This window comes from Suricata suricatta, chromosome 7 (assembly GCF_006229205.1).
Source record: "Suricata suricatta isolate VVHF042 chromosome 7, meerkat_22Aug2017_6uvM2_HiC, whole genome shotgun sequence".
Lineage (NCBI taxonomy): Eukaryota > Metazoa > Chordata > Mammalia > Carnivora > Herpestidae > Suricata > Suricata suricatta.
In genome coordinates this window covers 11,505,961-11,518,583 of record NC_043706.1, presented here as the reverse complement: position 1 = coordinate 11,518,583, position 12,623 = coordinate 11,505,961, and the positions used below count along the sequence as shown (strand labels likewise).

General features: G+C 43.6%; 1 protein-coding gene across 2 annotated transcripts in view; it reads right to left on the bottom strand.

The window, feature by feature from the left end:
* Nucleotides 1-11,266, bottom strand: part of NUP153 (nucleoporin 153) — an 84,002-nt gene extending 72,736 nt beyond the window's left edge. For both annotated transcript variants that reach the window (XM_029945659.1, XM_029945660.1), the window contains exon 1: nt 10,643-11,266. In XM_029945659.1, coding sequence (XP_029801519.1) covers nt 10,643-10,753 — 111 coding nt within the window. In that variant the 5' untranslated portion in view covers nt 10,754-11,266. The remainder of the gene's footprint in view (nt 1-10,642) is intronic.
* Between the last annotated feature and the right edge of the window lie 1,357 nt (nt 11,267-12,623).

Here is a 12,623-nt window from a genome sequence, read left to right as displayed (position 1 = left end):
AATGAAGACACATCTTCCTTGCGCTCTCTCTGATCAAAGGCCCCATCTCTAAAACTGCAGCTCCAGCCCCCTGCCGGCCAGGTACCCCTTTTCTTCCTCAATCCTTCCAGTGCTTGCAAGAGTAGCAGGCTCCCACTACTGCTAGTTTCCAGCATCTACCCCTTTAACCACCCACATATCTCAAAGTAGACTCTTACAGATACTTCAGTTGAACATCTGGAGTGAACTGTTTCTTGCAGGGTCCCTAACTGATAAAGCTGTGCTGCTTGTTAATTTTTTTTTCTAACGAACATGAAAACGAAAAAGTCCATGTAGCCTTATCAACAAAAGAACACACATACAACACTTGGGGAAGCACTCAGAATACTCAAAAGTTACATCCAATCTTCATCTCTGTAAAATATCTGAGAATGTGATCCAACTTACACAGGTAAGCCCAGACGTCATTTTGTTCATTCAATCAATACTGATCGCACACGACCTGTCAGACGGAGACCAGTGGGGAGACAACAAAACAAGTCCCTGCTCTCCGGGAACTTATATTCCAAGTTCGGGTGACAGGCAAGTCAACATAATATGAAAACACAAAAATAAAGCAGCGAAGCAAAACGGGATAGGCGTTTTATATAAGCAAAGACCTAGCCATGCAAACCTCTGGTGAACTACGATAGACCGAGTGAACAAAGTGCAGTCTTAAATACAGCACTGTCCTGGGCACAGGTCTTCTAAGTTTCTGGTAAGCTTAGTAATAAATACAAAATCTAGTAAGCCTTAAATAACTACGTAAGTCTTTTAAAATTCCTCTTTAATCATGTGCGAGCAGCGTTGGTGGTACAGTGGTGAGCATAGCTGCCTTCCTCTTTAATCATGTGTGTGCGCACGCGTTTGTGTGAGAATCTACATGCAATCCCTTGTTCTGCAGCTTAATATCTAGTCGCTATAAAAGGACTAAAACAGCGGGTCTCCAGTAACAGTCTTCGAAGCAGCAGCACCGGTGTCACCTCTGCGCAAGTCAGAAATGCACATGTGTTTTAACAAGCTTCTGAAGTGAGTCTTATGCAAATTAAAGTTTGAGAACCAGGGTACCAAAATCATCTAAAACTCAAAGACTGTGTTCCCAATTAAAGCCATGCTAAACATAACTGGCCTATAAAGTGAACCGCAATATAAAGTTTTAGCTAAAAGACCATCCTACTTCTATGATTAGCTCATTATCAAGTATCACCATCATATCATTCCACCAGGTTTGTAAAGCTCTACCTTATACTATCAGCTCTGAAAAATCAAGTGAGCAGGAAACATACAAGCCTATCTTTGCATCGCTTTTGTTTCCACTGCTAAAGACTTCTTTAACACACTTCTTTACAGTTAATAACCAGCTATCCGATATCAGAACTTTAAAAAACTGCTAGAGAAAACATAAATCTGATTACGCACAGAACTGGAGAGACTATGAAGAGCTAAGGGACCCTGCCTATCAAACAGAGTTGGAGAGAGACTTTCCTGCCTGGCAAATTTCTTTTAAGCGTTTAAGTACCCAGGTGGCTCAGTCAGTTAAGCGTCCAACTCTTGGTTTCAGCTCAGGTGCATCGGGCTGCATCAGGCTCCACAATGCCGGCGTGAGGCCTACTTAAGATGCTCTCTCCCCCTCTCGGCCCCTCCCCTGCTCCAGCAGACACCCCTCTCAAAATAAACAAACTTAAAATTTTTTTGAACCACCAAAGATTCTTTAGTCACTAAGTGGACAACTGAGAAAGACTGAGGGAACGAGAAAAGGAGAGAAGCAGTTTTCTTATGGAAGAAAAAGCTCCTCTGATACTTTTACGAAAGCGGGTAGACATGTTCAGGAGATCTTGAGAGAAGATGTTTCAGGTCTTTATGGGAACGCGGCACATGAGCTTCCTGTACGGACCTGAAGACAGACCGCTTTATGATTCCAAGAGGAAAACGAAACCTGACGGGGAGATAGGGGTGCGCTGAGTGAAGGTCTACTAAGGAGTGAATATGCAAGTCCGCTTTTACCGGATTCACTTCTCGACTTTCAGAGGCTTCAGTGGTGGACAAAACTGCCACCATCATCACTGGGTATCAGACAACCTTCTCTGATCCTCCAGGTCTGGGATAGTCACCCCTTATATGCACCAAGAGCACCCTGTACTTCCTGTATGATGGCAATTTGTCTAACAGGATGATAATTAGGCTGTCTATCACTCCACTAGAGCATCGACTCTGAGGACAGACACCACATCTGTACAGTGCACAGGTTGGTTGATGCACCGTTTTAATTTATCCACGACTGCACTTGCTCAACCAACCTCTCATGCCCACAGAAGAGTATTCTGTGACAAGCAGCACCTGGGTGGCTCAGTCGGTTAAGCATCCAACTTCGGCTTAGGTCATAACCTTGCGGTTCATGAGATCGAGCCCCACGTCTCTCTGCTGTCAGAGCCAAGCCCACTCTGGATCCACTGTTTCCTTCTTTCTCTACCGCTCCGCCCCCCTCTCAAAAATATATAAACATGAAAAAATATATATCCTGTGAGAAGTTGCTAAAAAGGACTTCACTAATTTTAGAATTCAAAAATAAGCAATATATTTTCTTGATGTAATAGTTTCACCTTAAGAAAATATTATTTTTGTTGCCACACTAGTAGCCCTTTCTCCAAAAAGACAATTTGCGAACCTATTCAAGAGTGCAGGAAAACTGAACCATCCTCTGGAATGATAAATAACACAAAGGCAACGAAATAAAGAGAAGCAGAAAGGTAGCCAAAGAAAGCAAAATTAATGAAGGGCTTAGAAAAATCAACAAAACAAATGGGGCATTAAAATCTTAAAAATACTCCGGGGCACTTGGGTGGCTCAGTCGGTTAAGTGTCCGACTTCGGCTCAGGTCATGATCTCACAGTTCGTGGGTTCAAGCCCCACCATCAGACTCTGTGCTGACAGCTCAGGGCCTGGAGCCTGCTTTGGATTCTGTGTCTCCCTCTCTCTCTGCCCCTCCCCTACTCATGCTTTGTTTCTGTCTCAATAATAAACAAACATAAACAAATATTCTTTTAAATCTTAAAAATAATCCTTGTAACCCTAAAGCGAAATCTGCACTTGAGAATCATAAGTCATGAACTTATACCAAGGAATAAAACAGTGAATCTTTAAATTCTTTAAACTGATTGAGCTGTTTTTTTTTTTTTTTAAGAACTAAAGCGGGGGAAAAAAGAGCTAAGGGATGTTCATTTGACAAAAGTTGAAAACATGGCAAGAATGCCACTGATATTTACAACAAATAATTTGCAGGCTAGAAGTAAATTCAATGCAACATTAACCACATATTAAGCACATTCAATGTTTAAGACACTATGACTATATTAGCTTTTCAAATTATTTTTAACCCGAGTTCAAGGATTAATGAAAGAAGGTAGAGGTGGGGCATGGTTTTTACAACTGTAATTGAGAATTTGTTTGTAATGAAAAAAACATTCTTTTCCTATGTATCTTTTCACCAATTTGTAATCTCAGAACAGCCAGAGACATCCTTCCTACATGGCCCATTTACAATTACTATACAGCCTTCCCTCTCTATTCCTATTAGTTTTTAGTTTTGACTTTAGTTCTGTTAAACTCTCGTTTCTCCACATTACCCTCTACTAAATAGTAGTAGTATTCAGATTATAAAATCTCCCTTCTCGGGTAACTTCACTGAGTCTCTAACTATAAATATTAAATATAATCTATCTCCAGTTTTAGGGTTTTGGAGACCCTATTCTCCCAAATACACTGCTGTTTTCATTTCTACCTGCTCTTTTGGCTGCCTTTATTGCTAATACCTGTCACTGACTTTTACTTAGTTTCCTTTCAGGGTTCTGTGCACACTCTCTACCCGCTGAACTCCTTTCTGGGTCATCAGAAACATTTTTGAAGTCTTAGTTCACAGTTTCCCTGTTTTCCCCCCTACTCCCTCCAAGCCCAAATGAAGAAGAACAAGGGCTAGAGAACCCAAGACTTCACACTAGACTTAAAGAATATCTCATTATACAGGGCACCTGGGTGGCTCCGTCAGTTAATCGTCAGACTTCAGCTCAGGTCATGATCTCGTGGTTCGTGAGTTCAAGCCCTGCACTGGGCTCTGTGCTGACAGCTCAGAGCCTTGAAGCCTGCTTTGGATTCTGTGTCTCCCTCTCTCTTTGTCCCTTCCCTGCTAGCACTCTGTCTCTCTCTCTCAAAAATAAATATTAGAGGCACCTGGGTGGCTCCGTTGGTTAAGCATTTGACTTTGGCTCAGGGCATGATCTCACATTTGTGAGTTCAAGCCCCATGTCAGGCTCTTTGCTGACAGCTTGGAGCCTGGAACCTGCTTCAGATTCTGCATCTCCCTCTCTCTCTGCCCTACCATACTCATGCTGTCTCTCTTTCTCTCAAAAATAAATATTTTTTAAAAATGTTAAAAATAAAGAATATCAACATCTGAAACACTAAATAGTAAAAATCTAGATGCCATTATAATCTTTCAGTTATTTCCAATTTTGTAATCTATTCTAACATTACTAAATTTTAATAATGCCTCTCTATTATAACTTTAACAGTTCTTTCCATGAGGAAAAAAAGGAATGAAGTGTTCAAGTTCTAATGTGGTTATACTGAATCTAGTTTCAACAATCTGAATTTATCCTTCAAATCTAAGCTAGTATTTGTCCTATTTTACAAGCTAAAGTCATTCAGTAGCCAAGGTTTCCCTATCCACAGTCCAAATCCTTCTAGCCACTTAGAATCCACACTTTCTTTTTTTTTTTTTAAGTAACATTGTTTTAAATTTTTTTTAATGTTTTATTTATTTTTGATACAGAGAGAGACAGAGTATGAGAGGGGGAGGGTCAGAGAGAGAGCGGAGACACAGAACCGGAAGCAGGCTCCAGGCTCTGAGCTAGCTGTCAGCACAGAGCCTGACGCGGGGCTCGAACCCATGAACTGTGAGATCATGACCTGGGCCGAAGCCGGAGGCTTAACCGACTGAGCCACCCAGGCGCCCCAGAATCCACACTTTCATTTCTCTTCTCAACTTCAAGAGATGAAGCCCCCAAAAAAACATGAGCATAAAAATTATTCTGGCTAAAAAAAAAAATTTTAACTACAACTGGCCACAAATTTCACCCTCCTTCAAAAGTTTGCTCTAATGCAGTAAGGAGAAACATGACCTGGCTTAGTCTCTTATTTTTAGTTATCCACATTATAGAGGTGGTATTAATAGTTAATTAACAGTAATCAAACAAGGACAAGAAAAGGAATCCCTAAAAGACCTTTCAAAATAGCCCTAGAAGATCCAATAAAGACCAAAGCAGCGTAACCCAGTAAACGTTATGTACAAGATATTGTCACTTTTCTTAAATAATCCATTTGAAAACGGGATTTAAGAGCTTATTTCTTAAATCACACTATGAAAAAGACAAGCAAAATCAAGCAAGCTGAATGAAACATCTATTCACAGGAAAGGCATTCTATCATCCTGTTTCTGACAGCAAACAGAGTAAACTGTAGCTTGTGGCAAGACATTAAATCAGGCCACTCAACACAGAAGAATCTTAAAAATATATTAAAACCAGGACCAGGGCGCCTGGGTGGTTCAGTCGGTTAAGCATCTGACGTCGGCTCAGGTCATGATCTCATGACCCATGAGTTCAAGCCCCACATCAGGTTCTGTGCTGACCGCTCAGAGCCTGGAGCCTGCTTTGGGTTCTGTGTCTACCTCACTCTCTGCCAGCCCCCCCCCACTCACGCTCGGTCTCTTTCTCAAAAATAAACATTTAAAAATAAATAAATAAATAAAAAACCAGGACCATAAGCTCAGTAGCTACAAATAAAACCGTTTTTGAAAACACAAGGTCATTACATCTTCCTAATAACATTCTGTGCCTGTAGAAAATGGTTTTAATTAGTAACATTAGACCAAAGTCTTCATTTTACTTCAAACTAATAAATAACTGCCTCATCAGGGATTTTCTAGGATATGGAGATAACTCCTGGGCTTTGCTATCATTTATCTTATTAAAAACATTGGTAAGAGCGGCGCCTGGGTGGCTCAGTCGGTGAAGTGTCAGACTTCGGCTCAGGTCATGATCTTACAGATCATAGGTTCAAACCCCACATCGGGTTCTGTGCTGACAGCCCAGAGACTGGAACCTGCCTGGAGTCTGTTTCTGATTCTGTTTCTCCCTCTCTCTCTCTCTGCCCCTCCTCCACCCATGCTCTGTCTCTCTCTGTCTCAAAAATAAATAAACTATAAAAAAAAATTGGTAAGTGAATTGATAAAATATCACATACAAGGGCCTCTTATCACAAACAAAAACCTATTATGCACTAAACAACTTAATACTTGGATTTATTCTCCTACATGCTTAAATGACTAGCATTTCTATGAAGACAAGATGTTCAAAAATAAGTACTCAAAAGAAAAGTTTAAGTTTGGCCTCATCATCTAGTAAACAAGTCCCTAAATCCAATAAAAGCCTATAAAAGATTGAGCTTGGATACAGAAAGGAATAAACCTCTACTAAGAGGCAGCAAAATTTAAAGACAAACACTTAAATCAAAAGGCTGTATTTAGGGGCAGCTGGGTGGCTCAGTGGATTGAGAGCCCCACTCCTGATTTTGGCTCACGTCATGATCTCCCTGTTTCTGGGATCCTGTCCCGCACTGGGCTCTGTGCTGACATTACAGAGCCTCCTTGGGATTCTCGGTCTCCCTCTCTCTAAAAAATAAATAAATACTTAAAAAAAAAAAAAAGGCTGTACTTAATCACAACAATTTTAAATGAGTCCTTATTATATATGCCAGGCCTTGCTCTATGAGCTTTCCTATCTCATTTAACCCTCACACTAATCTCCACCTTACAGATGCATAAATTAAGCAGAGAGAATTTAAATAACCTGTCCAAATCCTGGCAGAAAAGGATTCAAACCCAGATGCTCTGATTCCATTACAGTACGTTTTTGCCCTATCAACTATTTCCAGTTCGGTTCCCAATGATAGTATTTAACATCTAAGATAAAGCAGTAAAGATAAAATTTAAGTCAAAACTACTTAGTGCATTCTGTAATGAGTTAAGTATTCAATGTCTAAATATCCTTTCTTTTCAAAACTAAGAATACTCTTTAGCCATCAGATCCCAAGGAGGACATACTTGGGCGGAAGTGGGGCATCCTGGAAAGTATCATATAGAAACTACCAAACAAAAAAACCCAAAGTATCATATGAACCAGGGTTAGGCAAAACACGGTCTGTGGGCCAAATTCAGCTCTCAGCCTGTTTTTATGCAAGTCCCAGGCTAAGAATGATTTTTACATTTTTTAAAGGGTTGTAAAAACAAAACAACTTGAGGTATCGAAGCCTAAAATATTATTTGGCCTTTTACAAAAAAAAGTTTGCAGACTCCTGATTTAAGCTACTAAATAAAGGGGTCCCCTCCTTTTCCTAAAATAGCTAAATGCAAAAACTTGTTGTAAGACAAGGTATATCCAGGTGGGTAAAATAAGTAGATTCCCACAGCTCCAAACGAGAACACAAAAACTCTTAAGCACACCTCCCCAAAAAAGGGCAAAAAGAAGTAGTTCCCTCTCCCCAGAAGGTGGCAGTACATTCTTCCAGAGGCAAGGTTCCGGTTTGCCCACGGGCTCATGTTTTTTGTGGTTACTACCAAGAAAAACCTGATCTCTCCAGAGCTGACTTCCTGGGCCTGACGATCTGCACAAGAAGTGGGAAAGGGGACTGACGGGGTGACAAAAACTAACCGCATCTTCTTCTAGTGACCTGCTCACTCCCAACTAGAAAAATGACACCATTTCCTAAATGCATCTGGGCTGAGTTAAGGGGGAGGACAGAAGGCAAGTGAAAATGATCGACTTACATTATTCAGGGCTGTTCTTCATTTTTGCTTCTACAATTCTTTAAGTTACTACCCTTCAGTTAGTTGAGTCAGACAACGGATTTCTGTCTCCAAACTTCAAGCAAGATGGCATTTTAAAGATCAGAAGTTAAAAGGAAAAAATACAATCTTTAGATGTATCTCAGCAGAACTAACCCAGAAGTCAAAACAGGAAATTACAAGTCAGACGCACACACGCAAAAGCTGCAGGTACTGCATGACCGCACAAGCTAATGGGCCTGCCAGGCACTGGCGCACGGCCACGAACTAACAGTGCCAGACCTCGCGTTCTCATTCCAACCCTCTGCCACTCCACCAAAAACTTCATTTTTGCCCAGAAACCCGTGGACATTTAATCAAATAACATTAGTAGAAGACATGCCATGTCATGAAGCTCCTTGCTATTCATGATGACTCAGCAGCTGCTGCAAAACAGAGGTGACAACGTAAGACAGCAGACAGCTAGCAGGCAGTCTACAAATCCACAGAAGTCCCAGTAAGGACTAAGGGCAGTTTTTATTTTAAGGTTCTTTAAAACTGAGCATTTCTTGTATACTCCTGCATACTTTTCTTTGGTAGTTTTCTGCCCATATCAATTAACACATGCAGTGTTGATCAAGAAACCCCCAAACGTCTTTAATCCCAATCCGAAAACTAGTACATATTTCGTTTTTCAATTAAATGTCTAAAGCAAGGGTGGCTCAGTCGCTTAAGCGTCCGACTTCGGCTCAGATCATGATCTTGCAGTTAATGAGTTTGAGCCCTGCATGGGGCTCGGTGCTGACAGCTCAGAGCCTGCTTTGGTTTCCGTGTCTCCTCCTCTCTCTGCCCCTCCCCAACTCCTGCTCTGGCATGCTCTCTCTCTCAAAAATAAATAAAGATTAAAAAAAGATTTTTTAATGGGTAGGGCAAAAAGCTGGAAGTATTTTAGATGGGGGGGAAATGATAAATTATCAAGGTCTAAAACAGAACTGCCAGGCCGAAAATCATATTCACTGGAAGGCCACTTGGATCACAGGTATGCTGTTAAGGCATCACGTCCCCCAAATTAGTTTATCTTAAGTACATTGAAAAATAAGCTGTAATTGTAACTTTTGCCACCAGGAATATATTAGCTCCTTCCAAAACTCTGTTCAGATCAACCAATACTTGTACTTAAAATGTCTCATTTTTTATATACTAACATTCTTGTAAGAAGATCTAAGCACTCAAAGCCATTTATTCTTCAAGAGAAACAGAAAGCGTGTGTGTCTAACTTCCATTCTACAAAAAGATTAGGTTAAATGGCCAGGCGTGTGACCTGAATTCTAATCTTAAATTTGCCTGCCAGTACCTCTGTTCCTGACAAAGAAATCTAAGAACTGGCCTTTTCTGTACACATTTGGGGGAAACCTAGTGGGAGGTAAAAGTAATGTCAAGACTTCTAACCATTAGCTACTTAATTTTATAAACCACAATTTTTACTATTAAAACATTCCCCCAAATTTTACTTTTAAAATTCTGGTTTTTTTAATGATACAATTTAACATCATCACCAAACATGTTAAAATACTATCATCACCCATAATAAAGCAATCTAGGAATTCTACCTTTAACAGGATGCAAGTTATCAGACCCTGTCATACTTTTAACAACCTTAAGACACACACTTACCTGCACCTTAGCCTCACTGACAAGTTTTATAAAAGACTTTTATTAAAATAATTTAATATTTTCCTATTCAATTCCCATAATAAATCAGTTTTGTTAAGTCATATTTTCTCAAAATCAAATGTCTCATTTACAATTTGGATAAACTCCTTTTCAGAATTTCAAACACCCATGAATGCACAAGATGGTTAAACAGAAGACCACCAACATTCCTGGGTGTCACAAGTACCTAAACTTCTAGAATACGCCCCGTAATATTAAAATATTTCGTTCATGAGATCAGAACTGGAGTCCCGGTCAACTGTGCTGTAACAGCCAAGTCTAGCCTCCAAAATAAAATGGGACGCGGGGGGGTGGGGGGGCGGGGGCGGGAGGTGGATAGAAGAGGGGAGGAAAGAGTCTCGCAGCGGAGAAAAGACGTAAGGGTGGAGAGGGACTTTCAAAATGCCCCAGGGCCTAGGTAACTATAACCCGGTTATGGGTAAGAAAAAAAAAAAAATCTAAACGGATGCTCTCAGATCGAAGAAGGACACGGGCAGGGGAGAGGCGGAATTAATAGCATGAAACAAAGTTATTCCACTTTCGGTGTAATAGCGCCCCATCCCCACCCCCGGGTACCTCGGAAGCAGACTGCCTGGGACAGCCCCCTCCCCACACACCCTGAAACGCGGGAGACTAGAAAACAGCAAGCGCACGGGCCTCCAGCCACATCTTTTCCTTTCTCCCTCGAGAGGACGTGAGTAATACTCTCAAACCCCCCGATCCCCGCCAAAACCGAAAGAAATGCGCGCAACGTGGGCCTAGAATTTCTGTTCCCGCCCTGCGCCGGTCTGGGGAAGCCCCTGGCCCAGAAGATTGGGCAGAGGCGGCCCGAAACACACGTGTGTGCCGCAAAGCCCGGCCTGTCTCAGCCCACTTCCCGTCGCCACCCCGGCGGCCTGAGATCCCGCCGCCTGGCTCGGGCCTGTCCTCAGGCCCCAGCGTCCGCTCCACGTGGGGCACCAGGGCCCCTCGCCGCCCGTTCCCTCCCGCTGAGTTCCCGACCCGCTGAGATACCGCCGCGTCCGGGTCCCATACCTGGTGCTGTTGTCGCCCCTGCTGGTAAGGCTTAATTGGCCCCTGGTGGCAACGCCGCGTCCGGATCTTGCCGCCACCGCCCCCTCCTATTCCTCCGGCTCCCGAGGCCATGGCGGAGCCTCCGCCGCTTCCCGCTTCGGGGCGGGCAAGGGGGCGGGAGAGGCAGAGGTGGAGGCCTTAGAGCCCCCCCCCTCGCCCGGCCCCAGCCCAAAAGTCCGCCTTCGCTGCCCACACGGTGGGGCACAGGCACCCCAGGAGCCGCGCGGTTTCGAGCAGGAGTGGAGAGAAAATGCGCGCTGGCAGCAGGGAAGGTGGTGGCGGCGACAGAGGCCGAGGAGCTGGCTCGGGTCCGGCAGCCTCCTGCGGACCCCCGCCTCTGTGTGTGTCACGGTCTCTATGGAGATCCCCCGCAGAGGACAACGCGAGCCGCCCCAGGCGCTGCTTAGGCCTCACTCGACCGCCGGCTGATGGGGATTCTTTCGTCGCTCTAGCCGTAGCTGCCGCAGTTGAAGCCGCCGGCGCCGCCCGCCTACCCCTCCCCTCTGCGCACAGCGCCCGCCCCGCCGTCGTCGTCGTCGTCCCTGCAGTCGCCGCCGCTATTGCGCCTATTGCCGCTGCTAAGGCCGCCGCCGCGGTCGCGAGCCAGAACGCCGTCACTCGGCGGCGCCCGACGCGTTTGCATCATCACACTGCGACCGATAGGCCAAGATGAAGGGAGGGCCGCCCGAGCCCGCGCTCTCGGCCGCGCGGCACGCTGGGAAGCGTAGTTCCGTGGAAGAGCGAAAGGACGACGCGGAAGAAGAGCCGCGGATCGCCGCAGAGACACAAAGCCGCCGCTCCGTCCTTTTTATTGCTCTCAGCCGTAAACTTAGACCTGGACAGAGGCATTCAACGTAAAAACAATCACCTCTTTTCATTCTACTTCTCCGCCGGTTGGGAAAGCGGGCAGAAAGTCAACAGATAGGAGCTAATAATATAAGAACATTTTTTTAAATAGTCGAAGACACAATGTTCGTGATCTTTAAGCCTAAAGCAGAATTTTAAAATGTATACGGTTTCATTAATGTCCCATTAACATGTAGGGGCTTTGTTGTCAAACACAAGGACTAGGATTCTGGCTCCACCGCTCTCTAGCTTGACCTTGTGGAAGTCAAAACTTCCTGAGCCTTGGCTTCTTCCTCCGTAAAATGGGAACCATAAAATCCCCCTTATAGGGCTATCATGACCGTATACGTAGAGTACATAGTATCCGTCCTGGTAACAAGACCTGCAATAAATGGTTACAATTTTTACACATAAGCAGGCAGCTCACATTAAACGTAAGTGGTTGGTGATGAGTAATAAAAGTATATATTCTAAATAGAAGGCATCGAATTTAGGAAAGTGAGTGAGCTAGGATCAAAGGCCGAACCCAAGAAGAATAGAGATTGTAGGAATTGACGGTTAGAAAGGGCTTGTTGGGGTTACCTGGGTGCTCCATCAGTTGGACCTCACACTTTGGCTGAGGTCATGATCTCGCAGTTCTTGAGTTCCAGCCCAGCATCCCCACATCTGACTCCGTGGTGTCTGCTCAGAGCCTGGCACTACTTCAGATTCTGTGTTTCCCTCTCTCTGCCCCTCCCCTGATTGTGCTCTCTCGAAAATAAACATTTAAAAAAGGAAAAAAAGGAAAGGGCTCCTTGATCATGTGGTCCAGCCCCCATATTTAGCCAACCAGACATGGGTTCAAAGAATTTAGGTGGCATGAATTCAAAGAATTCAGGCTGCCAGTAGGGAACCCAAAGCCACAACTATAACCCAACTTTCTGTGTTGAGACAAGCAAACAAATGAGTAGGGGTAAAAAACATATGTAAAACAAAAACAAACAAACAAAAAAAAAAAAACACAGGTTTAGTGTTCCATTTGAGAGAATTGATCTTAAAGGTTGTAAGTTCTAGAGTCAAACAAACTTCATTTCAAATCTATCACTTACTAGCTATG